This window comes from Phaethon lepturus, unplaced genomic scaffold (genome assembly GCF_000687285.1).
Source record: "Phaethon lepturus isolate BGI_N335 unplaced genomic scaffold, ASM68728v1 scaffold2371, whole genome shotgun sequence".
Classification (NCBI taxonomy): Eukaryota; Metazoa; Chordata; class Aves; order Phaethontiformes; family Phaethontidae; genus Phaethon; species Phaethon lepturus.
This window is the reverse complement of record NW_010515354.1, coordinates 30,257-53,245: the sequence shown is the minus strand read 5'-3', so window position 1 is coordinate 53,245 and position 22,989 is coordinate 30,257. Positions and strand designations below refer to the sequence as shown.

At 42.2% G+C, this 22,989-nt stretch overlaps 1 protein-coding gene across 1 annotated transcript in view; it reads left to right on the top strand.

Moving 5' to 3' along the window:
* Positions 1–8,471, top strand: part of LOC104627454 (ovostatin-like) — a 31,297-nt gene extending 22,826 nt beyond the window's left edge. Inside the window, 8 exon segments of the mRNA XM_010295722.1 lie at positions 993–1,158; positions 1,780–2,000; positions 2,445–2,660; positions 2,801–2,925; positions 3,120–3,210; positions 5,978–6,049; positions 7,325–7,427; positions 8,419–8,471. Coding sequence (XP_010294024.1) covers positions 993–1,158; positions 1,780–2,000; positions 2,445–2,660; positions 2,801–2,925; positions 3,120–3,210; positions 5,978–6,049; positions 7,325–7,427; positions 8,419–8,471 — 1,047 coding nt within the window.
* Positions 8,472–22,989: the final 14,518 nt, after the last annotated feature.

The window sequence follows — 22,989 nt, the reverse complement described above, 5'->3', positions numbered from 1 at the left end:
CCAAGAGTCCAGTTTGTAATTTTCTCTGAATTTGCCCAGTCCAAATTCCAAGCTATCTAAATCTTCAGTTCTACAAACTCTCTCTGTGCATTTAGATCCAAGCTGTGTTTCCATTTCCCTATGTCACTGTTAATAATGGAAGGAAACGATGAGCTGCTGGTTGGAATACTTGCTAGGCATGGGAGAATGAGAGCTGAGTTCTGTTGTCTGTAATATATTTCCTACATATCCTTGAGACCCTGTTTTTTTGTTTATTTTTTTGTTCTTTGTAAAATGAGGAAGGTGAGAATTGTTCCCAGTCTGACAATATGTTCTAGGCATGCTGAGTTTTTCAGGTCCCTCATATACTCTGTTATGGGGCATCATTTAAATATGTGAGACCGGCAGGTTAAAAACATAGTGTAGAATCAAATAGTTCTTCAGCAAGATGAATTTAGTTCCCAATATCTTCATAAGAAGCTCCAAAACCTGGTGCCATTTCTATAAATGAAGCTGCATAGACAGGACATGGTTAGTAATGTGCTGGTGATATCTGAGCTGAAGTAGAGCTCACAGAGATAGTCTGTAAGGTTAAAAGTGCTGAAGACTTCTCTTGATAGCTATAGCTAGCAGATCAGTAATATCCAAGACAGCCTGCTTCATCATGAGATCTCAATATAATTTACATAATTCTGTAAAAATTATCTAAATTTTAGATAAAATGCAATCAAGGGAAAAGGGATTCACCTGCATAAGGTCATCTTGCAAGACAGGAGAAGAACCTGGACTCTGTTAGTCCAGTCATGCTGCCTCTAAATAAATGCAGAAAGAAGGCAGCACGACCGGAAGGGCATTTTTTACAGGATACATGCTGTAGGCCCTTAAACGTGCCATGGATCATGTATATTTTTAGCATGAAGTGATGGCAGCTTAAGCAGTGATGGAAGTATTTAAAGAGAAGCTGAGACACAAATCCAAGTACCTGACAACCCTCCTATATTTTGCATTACTAGCATCCTGTTGTTCAGAGTGGCATGAACTGTTTGGAGACTGCATTTGGCAATGGGATCCACAACTTGTATAACCAGGCCCTCTTTGCCTATGTTTATGGCTTAGCTGACAAAGAGAAAAGATGCCAATTCTTCCTTGAGAAGCTGGACAAGACAGCTACCAGAGATGGTAAGCACTGTATGGCCATGATACAGGCAATACAGCTGATGGAACAGCCTGTGGTGTGATTTAAGCTATTCTGATGTACAGTTTTTTCATTCATGCTGCTCCCTTCTCATCTCATGCCTGCTATGCTACTGAATTTATCACTAAGAACTTTTCTGTCTGTCTCTTGGCTTCACAAAAGATTGAGCTGTGGCCTGATTTTCTTATATTTATGAAATAATGTAGGTGGGGAGAGATCTCTGGAAGTCTCAGTCCAAGGTTGTGGAAGATCATACCTAGTTTCCCCATTAGCCTCCTCTTCTACACGCTGAACAAATCCAGTTCCCTTGACTATGTCACATGCTCCAGTCTGCGACTGCCTTAAGCATCCTTCTGCTGCACTGCCTTCACTTCAACCCCTCTTTGACTTTTACAGACCCCTTTTATTAATGATCTTTCCATCCCTTCCTGTTTTCCTTTATATCCTGGAACTAAAACTTACCCAGTTCAGGATACTGATGGTTGAAAAACTTTTGGGTAAAGGCAGAGAGAGAATTGTATGGCTATCTCCCACATTGATACTATAGTGAATTGACCAGCAAGTAATTTTTCCACACTTTTTACACCCCACATTTCTGTTTTCAGGTGGTTCAGTTCATTGGCAGAGAGAAAATAAGCCACCAGCAGAAGATTTCCCTGTCTTCTATTCCCGTGCCCCCTCTGCTGAGATTGAAATGACCAGTTATGTGCTCCTGGCTTTGCTCAACAAAGCCAAACTCACTCCAGAAGACTTATCTTACATTTCTCGCATTGTGCACTGGCTTGTCAAACAACAGAATCCATATGGCGGTTTCTCCTCCAGTCAGGTAACAACTGGGTGTGGTAAAAAGAAAGTTTCTGGGAGCAGTCCAGCCTGCAAGCTGGATCTCCATAGTATGACATATCTTCCTGACTGCGTATTCATTTGAACAACATTTGATAAATGGTGCTCACGTAAGTCTTCTTGTCAGGGCACATCATGCTCTTCATAGGCAGCTTCATACATATATTAGTTTTAGGAAATGGGAATTTACCTGAGTTTCAAGTTAGCAGTAAACAGTAGTCACTGTTGACAGAGCATTATCCCAGTTTTTCTGGGATAATTCAAATCTATTGCCCCAGAACTTGTATCTTGTCTCTTAGCTCTTTGCAAAGTCCCCTTCCATTTGTGAGCACTGACAAAGCATCAGGGAAATAGGAGCTGTGCTAGTCTCATGCACCATCTTACAGCTGGGTAACTATCCAATTAAGGATCATGTTGTTCTTTTCAGGACACTGTTGTTGCTCTCCAAGCTTTAGCCCAGTATGGATACCTCACCTTCTCTAAAATAAGTCTTAACACAGTCAAAGTCAACTTCATGGAGTCCCCCAGTAAGACTTTCCAGGTGAATGACAAGAACCGCTTCCTACTGCAGCAGGCTTCTTTACCCACTATTCCAGGGAATTACAGTGTGGAAGTGAATGGCACTGGCTGTGTCTATCTGCAGGTAAGCAAGCTGGAATCTCAGCACCACCCCTCTCAGAACTAAGCAGGGGCTTCTTCATACCTCATTCCCCTCCATACCTCATGACAACGCCACAAAAGCCTGTAAGTCTGTGACTGTCTCACAGTTCCCATCTCTTTCAGACCACCCTGAGATACAACATCTATTTGCCAAAAAAAGCTGCAGGATTTTGTCTTTCTGTACGGACGGCCAATGTATCCTGCACAAGCAACTTCCCACCAAAGTTTGACCTTGTCCTCTCTACCAGGTAACTTCCTCTTATTGACCTACCTCCTTATATTCACACTTTGGTGAAGCATCCCAGGAAGGATTTAAGTATGAGCAGTTAATTGCTGCTGTGCTGCTGTAGGAAGACAAACAGGATCATTGGGAGATAAAAATGTCATTCACTGGTCTCCCTTCCATTTGCAGACTAGACTAACAGAACTTTTCTCATTTTAGTTACACAGGAAACCGCAAAGTCTCCAATATGGCTATTATTGATGTGAAGATGCTCTCAGGTTTTGTTCCTGTAAGATCTTCCCTGAAACAGGTAAAGAATGGGAGCAAAGTGAATGGTAAACCCTAAAAACACAGGAAGTTGATAAAACCAGTCTCTGATTAGCAAACTGGAGCCCCATGGGAATTCATCAAAGTCTTGTGTCATGTACTCTATGTCTCAGACTTGTAGCTGTTCATCTGCTGAAGACAAACCTGTTAGGAGCTGCCAAATTCAGTAGCCCAACCGGGACTGGGATTTGAGACTGCTGCAGCTTCATATCCCCAGGTCCAGCCAACAGCAAGGCTGAATGTGTATTCCCAATAGGCAGACATGCACACTATACATATGCATACATATATACATAAGCATATACACATATACAGATACACACACATGTATACACATATATATGCATATATACACACATATATACACGCACATACACATACACATATCATACATATACACACGTATACATACACATACACATACACATACACATACACATACACATACACATACACATACACATACACATACACATACATGGCTGGCCCCACAGGTCAACAGAGATAGAAAACACAACACTTACACAAAGACAGATAGCACAAATGGCCTTTTCCCCTTTCTGTCTGATCAGACTGAAAGCTCATTTGTGGAAGAGATAAATGAATATATAGAAATCTCTATATGTATACACACGCACATATGTACATGCAAATACACAAAATTGATCCCTCTGGTAGCTGACCTCAGCCACTCAGTCTGCCCAGCAGCTGCCCCTGGATCCTTTTTCTACCCAGCCACTGGACACATGCGCCCTCGAGGCTGCAGCCCCGCTCCAGTGGCTGGAACTGAAATGCCCAGCACGCACACATATGCATGGTGGGTACCTCCAGTAACCAGCCTTAGATGTGCAGTCTCTGCAGCAGCTGGGCTTGGATCCCCTGGTCTTCCAGTTGCCTCAGAATGACATATCCACACACACAAATGAGTCTCTGCTAGTTGATCCAGCCCAATGGCCTGACCAGTATCTGTCCCCAAGAACTTATGGTCTCCCCAGCAATAGGCTCAGACCTCCTGGTCCCTCCTGTAGCCAACTCAGATCCTCTGGTATCTTCAATATTTGGCCCAGACTTATGCCAGCTTCAGTAGGTGGCTGCCAAGCCACTTACTTACTCACCAGTTAGTCCAGCTTTAGATTCAGTAGTGACCACCCACTGACACACACAACAGTCCTGAAGTCTGGTTTCTCAAGATGCTGGCACCCCAGACACACAGTTCCTGTGATCTGTGGTCCCCTCATCAGTGGCTTGCACTCCATACACACACATGAACACAGACTAGAGACCCTCTCACCCAGGACAATAATCAGGAACAGAGTTTAATAACAAGAGAGGCGAGACTGCAGTGATCAGGTGCAGGGCATGGCCAGACAAGTGTACCAACCACCAACACGTTTACGTGTGACCGGCCCCTTTTATCGCATTTTCCCACCCTTTGATTGCATTTTCTCACCCTTCTCCTCGCAGTCAGACTTTATCGTTCCCTTTGTCACTTCTGGTTCTTCCACTAAACATCATGTTTCTCGAGTCTCGGCACCCCACACTCAGCCCCATGCCGCTGTAGGCAGCGTTCCCCTTAAGTCAGTAAGGTGATCCAGGGATACTCTGCTGTTACTCATCTGACGGGTCTCACTCCCCCACAGTGGGGCTGGTCACTGCCCTGTGGCAGCCCTGGGGGAGCCGGATCAGGGTGCTCTGGTGGCTCTGCGCAGGTTACTGGGGTTTCCCCACCTGCCCTTGTTCCTCTGTGCTCCTTTGTGTTTGTGTAGAGGAGCTTTTAATCACACAGCCTAGCAGAATCTATGTAAGAAATACTCCCGTAGCTCAAATGGGCATTTTGCAGTGTCATCCCTTTGACATGGTTATTCCTTCCTCTGCAGCACACTTGAACAAACAAAGAAAAAGTGGGTATTGCTCTTCCTGTATTATCCAGGCATCTGGTCACAATAAAGACAATTCTGGGGATATCATTGATAAGCACTTCATTTCACTTCCTAACGCTATTTAGGTTCTGCAGCAGTTGCATTATCTTCAAGCCATGAGCCTTAATCTTCAAGTACATAAAAAGAAGGATGCAATTCATTGTAGAGTCTACTCATAGCTAGGTGAATTTATAACCATTCAGCTTTCAGGTCTGAATTTGTTTTTTGACTAGAACTGTATGAAATTCATAACTTTTCTTTGGAAGATTTTTCCATTGAGATATTACACTGTTTGGCATCCTACTCCTCTTCTTATGTAGTTTATGTATATTTTATGTACTTATATGTACTTTGTATGTACTCCTCTTTATATGTATGGGGAAAAATAGCTGTTTTTTAACATTTGGAATATTATATTTTTGTGTATTTTTATAGTAAAATAATTTTGCTCATGTTTTTCTAAAACTTTTTAAAATTTGGTTTTTAAAATTTACAATGCACTAGAAAGTGAGTCAGCTTGAGCTGCAGAAATGGTCGTGTAATTGTGAATTCTCATTGAAATGAGAGCACTCAAGTTAATGATAAAAGTCACACACTGCAAAGCTGACTACTAAAACTATTTTTCATCATTTCTCTGGTCGTGTTATGATTCTCACTGGTCCTGTTATGAAAATACTCAACTTGCATTTCTTATTTTGGCCACGAGATGTCAGGGTGGCACAACAGGAGCATGGCAGCCACTTTAAACATATTTTGCTATTGCATAGTTTTTTGCAAGTCTCCTTGGCAAGTCTCCTATGTTAACATTGCTATCATTTACCTTACTTAAAGCTTCAGTACCAGAATTCTGTTGTGGATCGTGTGGACATCAAGAACAACCACATCCTCTTCTACCTTCAGAAGGTAAGTTTGGGAGGTTTCTTTGTGATTTTATTAAATTCAAAGTTTAAAACAGATAAAAGAATAATCTTATTAATAGCAGATCAGCAATACACATGTCTTAAAGATGTAAAGGTACTTCACTCAGTTCAACATCAAATATATACACACAGTAGTTATAGCCTACAGTGAAGAGATATGTATTTGTTGTTACGTTTTGTGAAGAATGCTGTATGATAAAATAGCATTTCACAAACATAGCTAAGTTGCATTCCATATTGCAAAAGTTCCCAGTCTATGTAATATTCTTCAGCCTCTAAGTGCTGTTTCTCATCAGTTGATCTTGAGAGTGTTTTATAGGGAGTCAGTATCATCCCTTCCGTTTTAGAGAGATTTCTGTGTGAAAAGAATAGTCTGCCCACATTGAAGATTTTTAATAATAAAGGGAATGGGAGAGGAGAAAGATTAACATTAAAACACAAGGGATCTTAAAATACCAAGAAGGGAAGGAGAGAGGAAGCAAAAAGAAATAGTAATGATATCTACCTCTTGAGCCGTAATTTTTTTCAGTTGGCCTCCAAAGATCTAATAAGGAAGTTTCAAGTGAGTATTCTGAATTCACAGAGAAGCTGAGATATTGAGATGTGAAAAGTTAACCCAGTAGGGTGCCAGTGATGCAGAAAGTTCTCCAAAGCCCCTGTCCATGGCTCCATTCCTATAAAGAGATCAGCAAGATAAAAACAAGGACAAGGGGAAAAGAGAGCAGGGGCACAGTCCCAGGCACGCAGGAGAAAGCTTGAAGCTGAGGAAGATGAGCAAGGAGAAAAGTTAGGGACATTTGGCTGCAAGAGTGTGGCATGAGGAACAGAACCACAGGGGAGGATGTGGATCTTGAGCTCAATGTGATTAAAGAGATGAAAATGGGGAGAAGATTCATAGGGGTGCTGAAGGTGATTTTAGTGGGGAAAAGGCAAGGAAAGAAATTAAGAGCAACTTTCAGTGAGAGGATGAATATTGATGTGCTAAAAGCAATAGTATCCAGGGAATGGTTGGAGTAATTGGCAATAGAAATATGAAGAGGAAGAAAGAAAAGAGCATGCAATTTTAGCAACAAAACATGTTTAGAAACAGCTTTTAAACAATTATCTGATTTGACATCAAGTTTACAATCTGGAGAGAACTGTAGAGTGGCACTTTGTCACCCAGTCTGACCCAGAAATGCATCTGTTCAACCTTAGCCTCAGGGGTAGACAACGAAAAGAAAAAGTCTGATGCATTTTCTTGTCTTGCCATTTCCAGGTCTCCCAAAAGGAAATCAACTTCTCCTTCAGTGTGGAGCAAAGCCTGCCTGTCTCAGATATCAAACCAGTGCCAGTACATATATATGATTACTACGAAACAGGTAGGCGACCTCAGTAGGTTGGAACAAAACCTGTAAAACCGCAGTATTGATCTCCGCATTTACAAGGTGCAGACAGTGGATTGTCCCTTGCTCTCTCTGTGTGAGCTTCTCTTTGCTTTTTTGCATTTGCTGCCTCTGTTTCTAAGGAGAGAAAAATGGAGAACAAGCTAGCAGTTCTGCTGCTTTTGATTATTAGGCTGCAAAGGGTTTGCAGAAGCATGCAGTTTCTGCCCCCCTGTCTTTTCATTTCTTGCTTCATGTCAACACAGAGCAGATTAGAAGGTATACGTCAGGAGTTGCTTTCTTACAAACTACATACGGAAAGAAGTGTGGTTCCACTTTCTTTCCAACAGTTTAAACACGATGGTTAAAAACAGTAACTCACAGGCAGCAGTGTTCCTGACTTCACTGATCTGGCTTATCTCATATTTTTGCCTTATATTTCCATAGTAGCCTGCACTCAAAGAACTGTTCCTTAGTGGAATTTAATACTTAAGTAGAAATGACAGTCCCACTGAACCCCCAAGAGTTCAAGCACCTAAATAGAAAATTATGTGCCTGTGCATCTTTCTTGATCTGGCCTTAAGGAACTAAAATTACATCAGACATTAACCAGTTGTGGAATATATGTTATGAAAACTGTGGCTCAGGTTCCCCCATGCTTTTCTCAAGCTTGGCACAACCTTTGGGAACCGCATCCTAGCAGATGAGCAGCAGTATCCAGAGAATTGACCCCGGAGTGCATGTTCTGCCATCTGATCCACATCCTGTGCTGTCACAGCAATGATGTGTTCTGACAAACATGGCCAGAGGACTGCACTGGGCTCTGACTGTGCACCCCTGCAAGTGGGTGCCTTGACAACTGGAAGAGTACCACAAAATCTGTCAAAAGTTTTCTGGTTTATAATGTGCTAATCACAGGTGCACATGGACTGTGGTCAGAATGATTTCTTACTCTCGTGCAAATATCATCTTCCTTTCTTCTTTCCAGATGAGTATGCCCTTGCAGAATACAAAACACCCTGCTCCTCATCTTCCAAGTGAAATCAAATACGTGCCAGAAGAGGTAATGGTTCAGAAGGTATCAGCAAGCATTTGTAGAGGAAGAAGAGGATAAGAAACTTGTTTGTTTCTGGGAGGACAATGAAAAGCACATAGAAGAATGAGGAATAAGCAAATCCCAAATTGCAGTAGATCAGAATAAGTCTTTCTGGCCCACACTTCAAAAGAGCTTGGGGTCAGCGTGGATCAGAAACTCCAGATAAAGTGCTTTTCCTAACAAGGTAGATTCTGTGCAATTGTTAACTGTGACCATCCATCTTTTTGGAGACTAATGACATACATGGGAGCTTTGTGTAAAGGTAAACTCCTGAAATGTGTATTCTTGACCACAGATTCCTCTTAAGAAATCCAAGATTAGGAGAATAATCCTGCTGCTGCTGCTTCTGTAGATTTTATTTGTTTTGGTCTTTCCATTTATCCTGAAGGAAGATTCTGAAGAAATTACTTTGATCTCCACCTTTTTCAGTGATTGAACTGAATCATTTTACAGATGTCAGAATTCTAGTCACATAAAGAAGTTTATGCAGCTTTTGCCTCTATTTGGAAAGAAAGTTTTTCTACAGATTAACATCTCATATTTTACTGCTCTTTGTAATAAAATCTTCTGATTGGCAATGCTATTTGTCCCAGTCTCCACTCCTTGTTGTATCTAGAGCCGGGTGCTGTAAAGTATTTCATAAACTAAAAAACTCATGTCTGGGACAGGTCAAGCAATGATAATGACATCCTGACATCAGTGACGTCTTGTGGTACAGATAGTATCAGTGGCTTGACCCATGTGATGGAAGCCTTGTAGTCAAAGCCTAACAGTGGGAGAAACTAGAGAGCTGTAACACAAAAACTCTTTGAAAAAGAGTTAGGGAGGAACGGTGGATGCAATGGAGTTCCTGGAGGGAGAAAAATGTGAAGATTTGGAGGACGTGAAAATGAAGAGAGTAACAGGGAGTTTATGAAGGGGTAACAAAGTACAAGAAATTTCTTGGCATGCTTTCTTCATTTAATGAACAGGTACAACAGACAGTCACACACTGCGGCTACTGTCCCTCACAGTCTGCAGCGACCGGACTTGACCTTCATCCTTACCAGACCACACTGGTGGACCACATAGCCATAAAAATCCGAGCAGACATCTGCCAATTGAATCATATCACTGAGCTGCTGCTTGGTCAGTCTGGGTGTTAGACATAGTCCCAGTTATAGACTTGGAAGAGACTAGCTTATTTAGCATGAAAATGGGCTTCTCAAAGCAGATTTTGATTCCTACGAACACTTTACTCCAACTGCAATGTGCCTTCTGTGAGACAGACCACACAATAGCACAGGAAGTGGTAGGAGAAGAGTAGCCCTTTGTATACCCTGAGAGCACTGTTCAGTAGGGTGTCAGGCTTGCCCACAGATGGCTCAAGTGAAACTAATCCTACTGCACTGAGCAGCACAGGAACCTTTGTGGTAAAGGGCAACCATGACAGAGACTCACAGGCTCCATGTAATCCTAGAAAGATGCAAAAGAAATCTGAAAGCTGTCAACACACAGAGATTTGGTAGCTGTCGAACCACATAAATGTTGGTTCGGCAGGGACTTGTGGAGTACATCAACTGAAACCTCCTGTTCTAAGCAGAACCACCCAGTAGAAACCTGCACCTCAAAGCAGGAGACAGTTGCAAAGGAAGAACCTCTGCTGTGTTCTCAGAACCTCAGCACTGACCTGAGGGATGCAAGCTCTGTAAGATGAGGTACAACTGTGAGCAGTGTATCAAGATGCATGACTCAGGCAACAGAAGACATCCAGACCTGCAGGCAGGCCAGTCCATCACATCTGCACTGCACTTACTGCTGTAGTTTCAAACAATTTACTAAATGTTATTTCTCCTTGCAGCCAAAAGCAATCATACATAGGTCCTTCATTGCACTGCAAAAGGCAGTCATCTAGGAAGTTCCCAAAGGAAAGACCCAAGGAGTGGGAGAGAAAGAAATTAAGTACATTTTACATGAAAGCTGTAAAAATATAACCTATCATCCCACAAACAAATTCCTTTCTTCTTTATGTCTTTAACCAGCTTTCGCATAGATCTAAAAAAAGAACTGTAAAGTGATTTAGCACCAGGTATTTCCACCAAGATAAGATTCCAGAACCTAAAGCCTAAAGGTCAGCAAAGGCTTACTGACATCACCTCTCTTGCTGCATCCAGGACAATAATGTGCCACTTGTTCCTGACCAACAAAAGTGCAATGCTAGGGACTATCAATGCTGAACTTCCAGCCACATTGTGTGAAGAAATATTTTCTGCAGGGGTTTTTCTCCTCTGAGTCACACATTAACATATGCATATGCACACATGCCTCCAGACAAGGAGCTTACTCATCAATCTTTTACTCCCAGTACAGGTATTTCTTGGTTTGTTGCTCAGTTTTCTGCAAGTTCACACGTGCAGTAGGGTTCCTGTGCTCCAATATGAGTTGGGTTATTACAGTTGTCTTTGGTTTAGTCAAATACAATACCCTTCATTACAAACCTTGTCTCCTCTGTAACTGAAGGGATTGTGGGGATGCAAAAACAGTCACTGATATTGTCTTGAACAGTCCTTGTGCACCAGCCTCTGTGCAGGCACCTTCATGGATAAAAGCCAAAGGCAGGAGGCTGCAACTTGATAGAGAGGAGCAGCTTTTTCTAGGGAAACTACTGATGGGACCCCAGTACTCTGGGACTCCAGTTACATTGCATTTAAGCCAGCCTAACAGGTAGGTGCTGCTGAACAGCATAGTTTTGGACCCACTCACCTTTTTCTGCCTTTGCTGACCTTTAGAGTCATGCTCAACTTGACCCCACAGAAAGCAGATCAAAGATAGGGACCCAACTCAAAACTGACAAGATTTAGGGGGTAAAAGTATGTTTCTTCCTTCTATCTGTTTGATCAGGCTTACCATGGGTCAGAGAAGCAGTAGGAAGCAGGCAGGAAAAAATGCACTGTCCCTTTCAGCAAGGTATGGACTCATCTCAGCTACATCAGAGAGCTGTGCTGCAACCTTGGGAGCTTTTGCAGAACGCTGAGCAGGCAATGTGTCAGCACTCCATCTCCTACCTCTGTTTACCTTCTTGCGGCACAGCCCTGCCTCTGTGTGTGCTCAATGGCTCCTGCTTAGGGTCACGACTGTGGTCTCCAGGTTGATTTCTTTTAACAAGTCTTGGGTCTCTCTCTCTCTCCATCCAAAACCTCAGCAAGAGGATGAGTCTTCCTTTCCATTGATATAATTTGCCTGCTTGTGTTTATGGACCTAAAGACCATGTCCTGACCCAACATAACAAAGCCGGAGAGCTTTGGTCTCTGATTGCTCAAATCACAAAAGTGGTAATGGGAGCATGTCTTACCTAACCTGTAACAGTCTTGGTTCCTGAATACCAGGTACTATCCAGAATGAGAGTCTGAACTGTGGTATTTCTAGTCATATGAAATCCCCTCCTTTCTCTTCTCCTTGGAAATCCATTTCTATTTCCTCACGTGTTCTATGATGTTGTAGTTGTATGCAATTTGAGCTGTGCTCTGAAGAAGTGAAGCATGTAAAAATAACCCAGTCTACCAAACAATTAAACATCTCTCCCCACAAGGTCCCAGTATCTACTGGGTCTCAAATTTCAGCCATTTCCACCATCTTCTCTGTGAAGATGGTTTCATACACTGAGGTCAAAGAATGGCTCTGGGCATGTCCTAGCTGTCTCTGCTTGGTCATGCATCAACAGATGCAGACAAATCCAAATCCTTCTGCCCAAAACTGGGTGGAGAAGACATGAACAAGCTGAAATCTGGAGGTTAATTGGCCTATGTAGACATGTCCATAGTCTGCTTCACCACCAGCTACCCTGACTCTTGTGTCAAGTCACCCACAGACTCAGGTCTTCTCTCCAAAAAGACAGGGGACTTCACAAATAACTTCTATCACAGACAACCACCCTTGCCACTGGATAACTAGCCAGGTGGAGCACAAGCACATATAACAACCCCATAAGTCTCTTACTGAGTGCCTTTTGTGCGCATTTGGAGGAGGCCTGAGATGGGGGAAGAGTTTCTGCAGATCAGCTAGCAGGAGGGTGTTCAGCTTGAGAATGGCACTGGAGTCCAGGCCAAAAAAGTAGACTTCAGAGCAATTCAGCAACACGAGGACCTGGGAAACCTTATAAATCAGCTGGACAGTTGCTCTAAACAGCTGAAGAATTGAGCATAGGACTCTAAGGTGACACACAGGCTCTTTGTGAATTTAGATCCCGGCTGATGTGAGCAAAGTGCCTTAACACCCTTGAGAACCAGACCCCATCCTCTGACATCTCTCTCAGCTGTCTAAATGCACCATCTGGCATTTGAAAACATCAGGCAGGTAGCAGCTTTTCATGTGGTAGCACTGTGCATGCAGGCAAGCCTGAAGGGGCACTTTGATGCATAAAACAACATTTATGAGCACATGTCATGCCATCAATATTTTTGGATACTCTCTGTAGGGTGAGTCCATAGGATAGAAATATGGGAATGGAGCTCTCTGCTTTCTTTGGGTTGAATTTAAGCTTTGCTTTATTGAAGGACAGGAGTAGTTTCTTCCCTGACAGTTCTGGTGGAATGCCATGCAGTGTGCGTGGTAAGAGCTTCTATCTTTTGGGGGAACAAAAGACATTTTGAGAAAAGGATCTTGTGAGGTGAGTGGTTTTCACCTCTTTTAGTTCTGCTCAAAACCCAGAGGTCCTATCCCCAGCATTTTTGTTCCCATCAGAAGCTTTCCCCTGAGCACAATACTTGACCCAAAAAGTCACACTGAAAACAATGTTTCGGTGTTTGTATGAGACCTGTGGGTGACTTTTACTACGGATGGACATATGCTGAGGAATCAGATGAGATACTGACAATGTTAAGGTGCCAAGCTGCTTTTCAGCAACCTCAAACTTCCCCTTGTTCTTCCATCCCTGTCAGCAGAAAAGATTGTGTGAGCTTCAAGAGTGGTCAGTCAGGCTAGTTCAAACCACCTTCTTCAGCTGTGTACACTCAGCCTGCTGCTAAACAAAAGCCTTTGTTTAATGCCATTCCAGAGAATGGCCAACTGCAAGCCTGGTCAGATGGAAACTGATATGAAATGTAGATTCTTTCAGAAGCACAGCATTTAAATTTTACTACAAATTTCCAAATACTAGGTTGAGAGGGAGTGGCTGGGACAATGTGATTGGTATCTAGCAAAATGTGCATTTTATAGCCTTTTTTGCCTCTATAACTCTTTTACCTCCAGCACAACTAGTGACCCAAATTTTTTCTCATGGATCTTGCATCAGTGCAAAGTGGCTGATGCAGGAGCTCAGGAGTTCGCTTAACCTCAATGCAGGTCAGACAATTTGAACTATGTATGTCCCACACTCTCACTGCATTGAGATTTCATATTATTTCTTTGCCAGAGGTAAAAATAGAGCTTTGGAGCTGTTTGGCCTGGTTTTACTGTGATATATCTGCATGTATTTCTCAAACTCATGCAGTAAATTTGAGAAATTTGGCTACTTCCATGTTATCCTGTTTCACATTCTTCCCCCTTAGATGTTGCTACCTAAGAAAGTTTACTTAGAATTGATTTATGAGCTCCATAAGAAAGCCTTGATTTTTAAATTATGTAAAAAATTAGATACTGCATAGCATTCTACAGCAGAAACCTGTCATATGCAGTAACAAACACTATACCTTGGGTTCAGTCAGTTGTCCACTACAGTCATTTTCCATACATGTTCCATTTCTTCTCCACATGGCTGAGCTACCCAACCCTTAGCATTGCCTTACAAAAGGGGAACTCCAGCCTGTAGAAAGAACTGATGAAAATCTTACTTGAAGCAGTGAAGTAAAGCATAGGCAAATGACGCAGATCAGGTACAGAAGAAATCTCTAGAAAAGCCACATAAGCCTGAAAGATCAATTTGGGAGTGCGGGAGTGTTCTCACTTTTGAGGTTTCAGACAAGTCAATAGAAGCCATGTTAATGACATCCTTTTCTACAAGCAGAGGATGCAGCTTTTGGGTCCTATCTCAGCCAGTCGATATAAAGTCTCATTTCCACATGCTTTGCAGTGTGTGTCCTTCTGCAATGACCCCTCTTTTCCACCCAAAGCACTGGGAAGGTGCAGCAATCCTCACCTCTCTTTGAGACTGCAATGAACATATAAAAACCTGAGCCAAAGGATTTTCTTGTTACAATTACAGATGACAAGATGAAACAACTGACAGGAACTTCAGATATTGAGTTTTTAGGATCATGTGAATCAGTCAGACAAAATGGTAAGGGTCACCTCTCATCTCCAAAAATGACAAATATTTTCTTATTAGGTGCCAAATACAATATGTTTTAAACTAAAAGAGGGTAGATTTAGACTAGATATAAGGAAGAAATTTTTCACAATGAGAATGGTGAAACACTGGAACAGGTTGCCTAGAGATGCCCCACCCCGGGAAACATTCAAGGTCAGGTTAGACAGGGCTGGTCTAGTTGGCTCAGTTACCTCAGCAACCTGGTCTACTTGAAGATGTCCCTGCTCATTGCAGGGAGGTTGGACTAGATGACCTTTAAAGGTCCCTTCCAACCCAAAGATTCTTATGATTCTATGTTTAAGCTCAGTTCTTTAGTTTGAACACAGGTACTAGTCTTCTGGGCATGTATGTTTTCCTATAAAAACAAATCACAGAATCACAGAATCATTAAGGTTGGAAAGGACCTTCAAGATCATCAAGTCCAACCATTAACCCAACACCACCATGCCCCCTTAATCATGTCCCAAAGTACCAAGTCCTTAAAATGGACTTGGTTTTATAGGCTTTAAAAGCCTAAATGATAGTCTGATGCTTTTAGCAGCATCTGGTTGCCAGGTAAGACTTTAAGAAAAGCCTCCAACTCAGTGACCAGAAGCCTGAAACATTCAGCACCTTGTGGAAGCTCTTGATTAGTGACAGAGGCTCTGTTGAACTCCTGGCCAATAGGTCTGCCCTGCTCAATAACCCGTCCCCGAGGGAACATATGCAGCATTACTTGCTCCGTTTCACTCTTCTTGACTTCTGCAGCTTGCCTCCAACAATTAAGTTGCAGTTTTTATTTCCTTTAACCTTTATTGCTTACTGTAATCATCTATCGTGACTTTTTTCATTGTTGTCTCATGATTATTTTTATTCTCATTGTTGACACTTGGTTTAGTTGAATGTCAATGCTTGGAGGGGATTCAGCGACTTAGCATTGTTCAAGTTACGCTCCTACTGGTTTTACCTCAAACAAACAGAGATGACATGGACTAGCATGATCTGAGATGTGATCCTGTAAACAGTGGGAATAGTGAAAGTATACATGCTCCTAGCTTTCATATTCATGTAGTCCAGGAAGATTAGGTGAAACTTAGGAAGAAGACACAGAGCCCTGAAACTAAATAAAATTATCTGGTGTAGATTCTTGCTTGTTTTTTGGATGTACGTGACTCCTACTTTTGATTATCAGAAGAGGCCGGCCCCTACGTAAAGTGATGGAACGAATTGCCAAAGGTATTCAGAAAAATTTCAACCTTTTCAACCATTTCAGTAACAAGCTGGTCATTCTGTTCTGACATTAGCTGCATATCTGAAAATGTGCTTCGTGATTTGTAATCAGTCTAGGACACAAGTTTTGAATAGCAGGCTTGATAAATAATTGTTTTTAAACTAATTGTAGACTTTTTTCTGGTATGATGGCGTTACCCAGACCTTTTCCATTTCTTCCAGGAATATAAAGCCCTGACGGTGCCAGTGGGGAGGCTCACAAAATAGCTTAAAGACCTACAAGCCTGTTGGTATATATTGCAATAGAAAAGAACAACAAAGCCAGAGCTAAGCAGTAGACTTAAAAAACACCTAGTTCTTTAGAAGGGAAAACTATGCAACAATGATTTTCTCTGACTCCCTGTTTGCCTGAGGTGGGCTTGTTTGCCCTGAGGCAACTAGGAAGCCTCAAGTGTTTAGAAAGATAATAGAAGGTAATAAAGAATGACAGCTCTTCATTAAGAGCACATCCTCCAGCTTGTTCTGTACAGTGGTCAGTAGTTCAATATACAGCTGCAGAATATATTATCACTAGAGATGAAGCAGAAATAGCCTTTATGTGTGGGGAATGAATCAAAAAAACTTTTCAGGCATAAGGTCAGGGGTTGAAGGCACAAACAGGCTCGCCCTGGGGGGCATCCTTAAAGTAGTGCAATTAATATACCGGGTAACACAAGAGTATTGTTGTGCTGCCAAGTAGATAATAATAACAGATAAAGGGAGAGAAAGCTGCAAGTTCTGAATAGCATTTGCATGCCTCCCATAATGTGTCTGGAACAAGTTCAGTTTCTGGTATGTCACGGTGGAAAGAAAAAGCCTTTGCAACAACAAAGAAATGGATTTAGAAGCTAGATGTTGGTCATTGGCAAAAAGCTCAAAGTGATGCCATCATATTCACAAAAGGAATGTAGTCTCCAACATTTGTTGTTATCAAACAGCTGTGAGAGACCCTAAGTCCATGCTCTTTTTCACATTCAAGTGCTAGCAATACCATGCCTACACAGAAGACAGACTTGAAAGAGGTGAGAAGAGGTAGCACCTCCTCTTATCTTCAAGTGTCATTTCTCGGATTCCTCTTCTATGAACTCTTGTTTCTGAAAACATCATTTTACAACCTTGAAGTGACTACACCAAGATCCACACTTCCCTTCACAGAGCAACTGGAACAGCCACACAGCATTTCCCCAAAAAATATGTCTGAGAAATGAAATGAAAAGCCTGGCAAAGTGGTATTTCATTTGGCCCAGGTCCATACCCTAAAGATGCATTCATGTAGCCATGTCAGAAGAAGCATTTAAAGATGTTACTCCTCCACAGTTCCCTTCTCAGACAGCCCAGCCTGTTGTTCAGAGAGACAGTTCAGATCTGTTATGACAATAGTGCCTACAACTCCAAGACAGGACTTTAGGGGTACAATTATGTCAGTAAAGTCCTTGTAGGCTCTGTAGTCTGATGGCTGAGATCCCAAGGGGAGGCAAAACTCCTGGATGAGCCCTCTCAAATCACTCCAGAGAAGAAGGGTAATCAGCCAGGGAAGGCTACTCCACTGTAAACTAGAGGAGGGAAGGAGAGGAAAAGAAGAGGGACTAATGGTGAGACTCAAACACTTATAGACCTGTTGTTGCAACATATTTGTGAGGCATTTCTGCAGAATGAAATTAAAAAGCAGGCTTTCCATAAAGCAGAGAAAAGCCATTGCAATATGAAAGCCTCAAACAGCTACTTCTTTCTGTGACTGGCACAAGCTGTCACCCACACTTGAAGCAAATGCTTCTACCTACAGAGTGCAGAAGTTCCAGCTCAGAGAGGAGAGTTGTGCATAGTTGTGAAGTAGAAAGAAAGGGTTGGGATCTTCCTCAGAGGCTGAAAGGTCAGAGAATGGGTTCGGCAGTCTTCAGCATGTTAGAGAGGGCTGTTTTAGCCTCAAGTACCTTGCTGGTGACCAGGAGAGCAAATACATGGCAGCATCATGTGCAGCTTGTGTCATATTTTGGAAGACAAGATGATTTCTCAGTACCAGCCACAAGCTGATTGCAAGCATGAGAGGTTTAGGGAGGGAGCATGCAGCCAGCTTAGTTGTCTCACCAGAGGAGAGGACCTAACTTGCTATATTTTTGGAATTACATGTCACATGTTTCCCTCTTGATACCTCTTGTTACTTATTTTCTTTTGCCTCTCTAATAAAAACTTGATTCACATTTGCAAGTATGAAGAATGAACTTATTAAGTACCAGAGATTTTTTGTGGAGCTTATGCAGGTGTTTTATTGGTGACCTCTTCACTTTTGAACCAAACCCTTGTTGCTGCCTGTCAAGACCACGCAGAAAAGAGGGTTGAATAACCCTCAGTCCTGTCCATACAAGAGCAGCAGTAAAACAGCAAAGCACTGCCCAAAAAAGTGCAGACTAGCTTGGTAGCCTAACTGTACTGTTGAATTTATAGCTTGGTGCAAGATCTGTGTACAACTATGAAAGATAATTTCATTAGTATATCAGTATCCACTCTCAGGCTTATGCAGGTGTAGTGACAGTAACCAAATTCCAGCTTCACTCACATTTGACTGGTATATTTGCCACCAAAGCTGCACAGCAAAGAGCCTTAACAGTTTAGTTCACACAGAGCTATTTCTGCTCAGACCTCAGCCTCTTCACATAGAAGGGTAAAGGTCCCAGTTTTGAAAATAGGTTCTGGATGACCCATCCACATTCAAATGAGTCACTGGCATAACAGAATCCTTGCAGCTGGCTGACCTTCACATACCATCTTTTACACTACTGCTTTTTCCAGTAGTGAAAACATCATAGACCACAGAAATAAATTGTGGCAGCCCTTTCACCCCACCCCCCATTTTGTTGAAAGAAATTCCATCACTTATCAAAATCACTGCAAGCTGTGACTGTTCCTCTAGGGACACACATATTTTCCTTAATGAGCTTACCATCCTCTTAGCTTGCAGAGCTGCTAGAGAACTTTGCCAGGGCCCACAAGTCTTAGAACAATGAAAGAAATGTTGCATGCTTGACTGGAGACCCTACTGACCAAGCAGGACTTTACCTGTAGTTACCACATTTCAGCATTGTTCCCCAACCACCTGGGCCAAACCAAGCATTTCGACCTTTACTATGCCTAAACAATCTAATCTGCTTAAAGAAGGTTTTATAGGAAGCAGTCATAGCCAAAGTCACAGATCGCTTCAGTGCTTTTCAATTAATTTTCGTAGCTGTAATGACCAAGTTTCTTTGTGTTGATCCTTCTCTGAATGTGGCAATTAACCCTTTTACAAGAAAGGTGTCAGTGTCTACACCACGAAGATGTGGTTACAGCTCTTGCAGTATATTCAAGTTGGCTTCAGACTGCCAGCTGGGGTGCTGCTAGCAAGGCAATCATGGAACTCCTCAAATGGGCTTTGCCAGAGGTCATGCCACTAGCTACTGCAGTGCTCAGCTCGCTAGTTCAAAGTTGCTCTGCTAGGCTGTGAAAACTCACACAGAATTACCCACTCTCCTCCACTGCTGCAGTCAAGCACAAAGGAATCATTCAGTAATGACAATAAACTGCAAAAGTAAGAAGGACTGCCATAATGAAATTAAATGTGAGCAGCTACAAATACTGCAAAAACAGGAAAAAACATGGAGATCCTTGGACTACTGGAATTTTCCTAGAGCCATTTTATGACTCCCACAGGAAAGAAATAGGGCCCTTTGCAATAGTAGTGAGTGAAAATTGAGGTCAGGTCATTCCTTGACACAGAAATCACTGTGACCAGTTCTCTATGAAGCAAATTTTGCAGCTGAGTAGTATTTCTATAGTCGATCATAGTAAGACAGCTTTTCTTCGTAAAGATAAGCTTTTACTGATAGAACATATCCAGTGCCTCAAATAAACCAAACCACAACTGTAAAGGCACCATTTTCACAGTTTAACTATGCCTGCAGCAAGGCTGTTTAAGTGGCAGAAAGCTATCTATACCCAGCTGGTGGCTGGTTTCTTTCACAAAGTTAACTAAATCAATCAGCTTACCCTACTGTTGCCAAGGCTCGCTCTCATCAGTCTCCATCTGCAAACACACAGATCTACGTGAGCGTGGTGCTGCTACTAAACAAGACTAGTTAAGGTCTGAAGTTATGGCCTAGGTGACATTCGAAGTTAGGCTGGAAAACCACTCATTTTGAGTCAAGAATGCAAGATAATCCATCTGTATACAATATTTCTCCAACATTACTTCACGGTTCCTCATATAATGCCCAGAAAGACCAACAAGTTTTTCCAAGATCTCCTGGGAAGGAATCATGGTGTTTTACAAAGCCCAGCAGCCTTGAGACCCACCTCCAAGAAATCTCAGTGACAGAGGACTAAGGAGAGCACCTTATACGCCTTCTTGTGTGAGCATGTGTGAGGAGGAGGTTTAGGTTGATTTAGATACTAGTCATCTGACTGAATTCATCTGTGAGGAAAAAACAAAACCCCAAATACAGTCTCTTGACCTGGTGATGAAGTAGCATCTCTAATTTCCTTATAGAGCAATCTCCACAAGCTTCTTGCACATATACAGATGAGTTAAATGAAATCGGTAAGAGTTGAAGAGCAAGGAGAAGCAGTCAGAAAAACAAACAACCAACCAAACCCCCCCAAAAAACTAAATCTAAATAGTTTTGTAAATGTCTGTCCTGAAAACAACTCTTCTGTTTTATCAAGTGGAATGTCATCTGATTTTCCTGTGAAAGACGAATGATTATATGTTATAGCCAAGAAGATGGGCTGACCTCTAGTTTCCTTTATTGTGATAAGGTTTAGTGACTTTTTTTCATCCAGGGTTTTTGTTTGATTGCAAACATATTAGTCCAATAACTTTTCTATTGCAAATAATTGCATTTCTTATTCACATATTTCATTACTTAGATGCACCTTCTCCGTTCTGGTTAGTGCAGAGTTTGAACTAGCGCAGTGAGTTATTTGGATACAAGATACATGGGTCATTTTTGCCCTGCATTTGGTTACCATGCAGAAGGCATATATGCACAGAAGACATCATAACTAGTGCCAGTTCTTGGAGATACAACTGTGGACTTTCTAACCGAAGCCATGATTCAATCTATATTTGGGCCAAAAAACCTGCTCACAGTAACAGTTAAGTTATACACAGCCATCCTCCTCTATCTATACAACTTTTGAATGTCACTTAACCCACTTGATCTTTTGATTAAACTTTCAGAAGTAGCCTCAGAAAGCTTCTCGCTGCATAAGGATGTGGACTGTGACAATTATCAAATTGACTTGTTTGGGATGAATACTTTATCATGTTGCAATGAATTCATAACTGAGAAAGCCAGGAAGAGCAAGAACATGCAATACTGATCCTCCACTCTTTTTACAATGTCAGCTCAAATTCAAGCCTTTGTCAGTGAATTTTTATACCTGACAGCACCTGGTATGGATATCCCACCGCAGAGAAAAGCAAGCTTGATCCCTAGTGAAGCTCCTGAACTGTAGAAGCTGGTACAGATCCTTTTTAATAGAAATGACAAGGAGCTGGGCTTTTGGAGCAGAACATCAGACTGTTGCCTGTGGTCTAAGCAACCACAGCACGCCACAGAGAGAACTCCGGGGATCACCTGTTGCCACTGCCCTGTTCCAGTTTCATATGGTTTGATACTCCTGTGAAAATTTGAAGACATAAGTGAAGAAAGTTTCATAGCTGCCCTATGTGGCAGGTGCTACCATTCCCTGCATCACACACTAGCAAGAAAAAAGAAGAGACAGTCACACAACTTATTAGGAGAGAAAAACGTGCTCCTGTGCAGGTACTCTGCCTTTGAAGCCATATCTCTCTGGCTTCAGGTCTACAAAATTTAACCATGTTGATAACATACAGTGGTGGGTTGACCCCAGCCAGCAGGCCAAGCACCCACCCTGCCTTTTTTGCTCACTGCCCTTTTCCACGGGATGGGGGGATAGAAGAAAGACAAAAAGACTAGTGGATTGAGATAAAGACAGTTTAATAAGGAAAGCAAAAGGTGCATGTGAAGGAGAAGCAAAAAGAGGAATTTATTCACTACTTCCCATTGGCAGGCAGATGTCCAGCCACTTACTGAGAAGCAGGGCCTCAGCACGAGTAACAGCTGCTTCAGTAGACAAACACCGTAACCACAAATGCCCCCCTCCTCCTCTTTTCCCCCACCTTTTATTGTTAAGCATGATGTCATATGGTATGGGATATCCCTTTGGTCAGTTTGGGTCAGCTGTCCCAGCTGTGTCCCCTCCCAACCTCTTGCCCACCCCCAGCCTTCTGGCTTTTGGATGGGAGGTGGAGGAGATAGAAAGCCTTGACACTGTGCAAGCACTGTTCAGCAATAGCCAAAACACTGGTGAGTTATGAACACTGTTCTAGCCACAAGCGAAAAGCACAGAACCATACAGGCTACTGTGAAGAAAATTGACCTCATAACTTCATCCCAGCCAGATCCAATACCAATCTGCATGGAAAAAAAATTAATTAAACTTATCAAAACAACTGCTTTCTAGCATCGCTTTTCTTGTGGGGAACAACACACAGAGTGCTTTATTTTCTCTTGAGAGCACAAGAGAACAAAAGGAGGAGGTAATTATTTACCCTAAAATAAAATCTTTGGATGAATGCAGATTTTTTCTCTCCCTAAGAAAACCAATTAACTTCCACACAGGTAAGCATGATGTCATATGGTATGGGATATCCCTTTGGTCAGTTTGGGTCAGCTGTCCCAGCTGTGTCCCCTCCCAACCTCTTGCCCACCCCCAGCCTTCTGGCTTTTGGATGGGAGGTGGAGGAGATAGAAAGCCTTGACACTGTGCAAGCACTGTTCAGCAATAGCCAAAACACTGGTGAGTTATGAACACTGTTCTAGCCACAAGCGAAAAGCACAGAACCATACAGGCTACTGTGAAGAAAATTGACC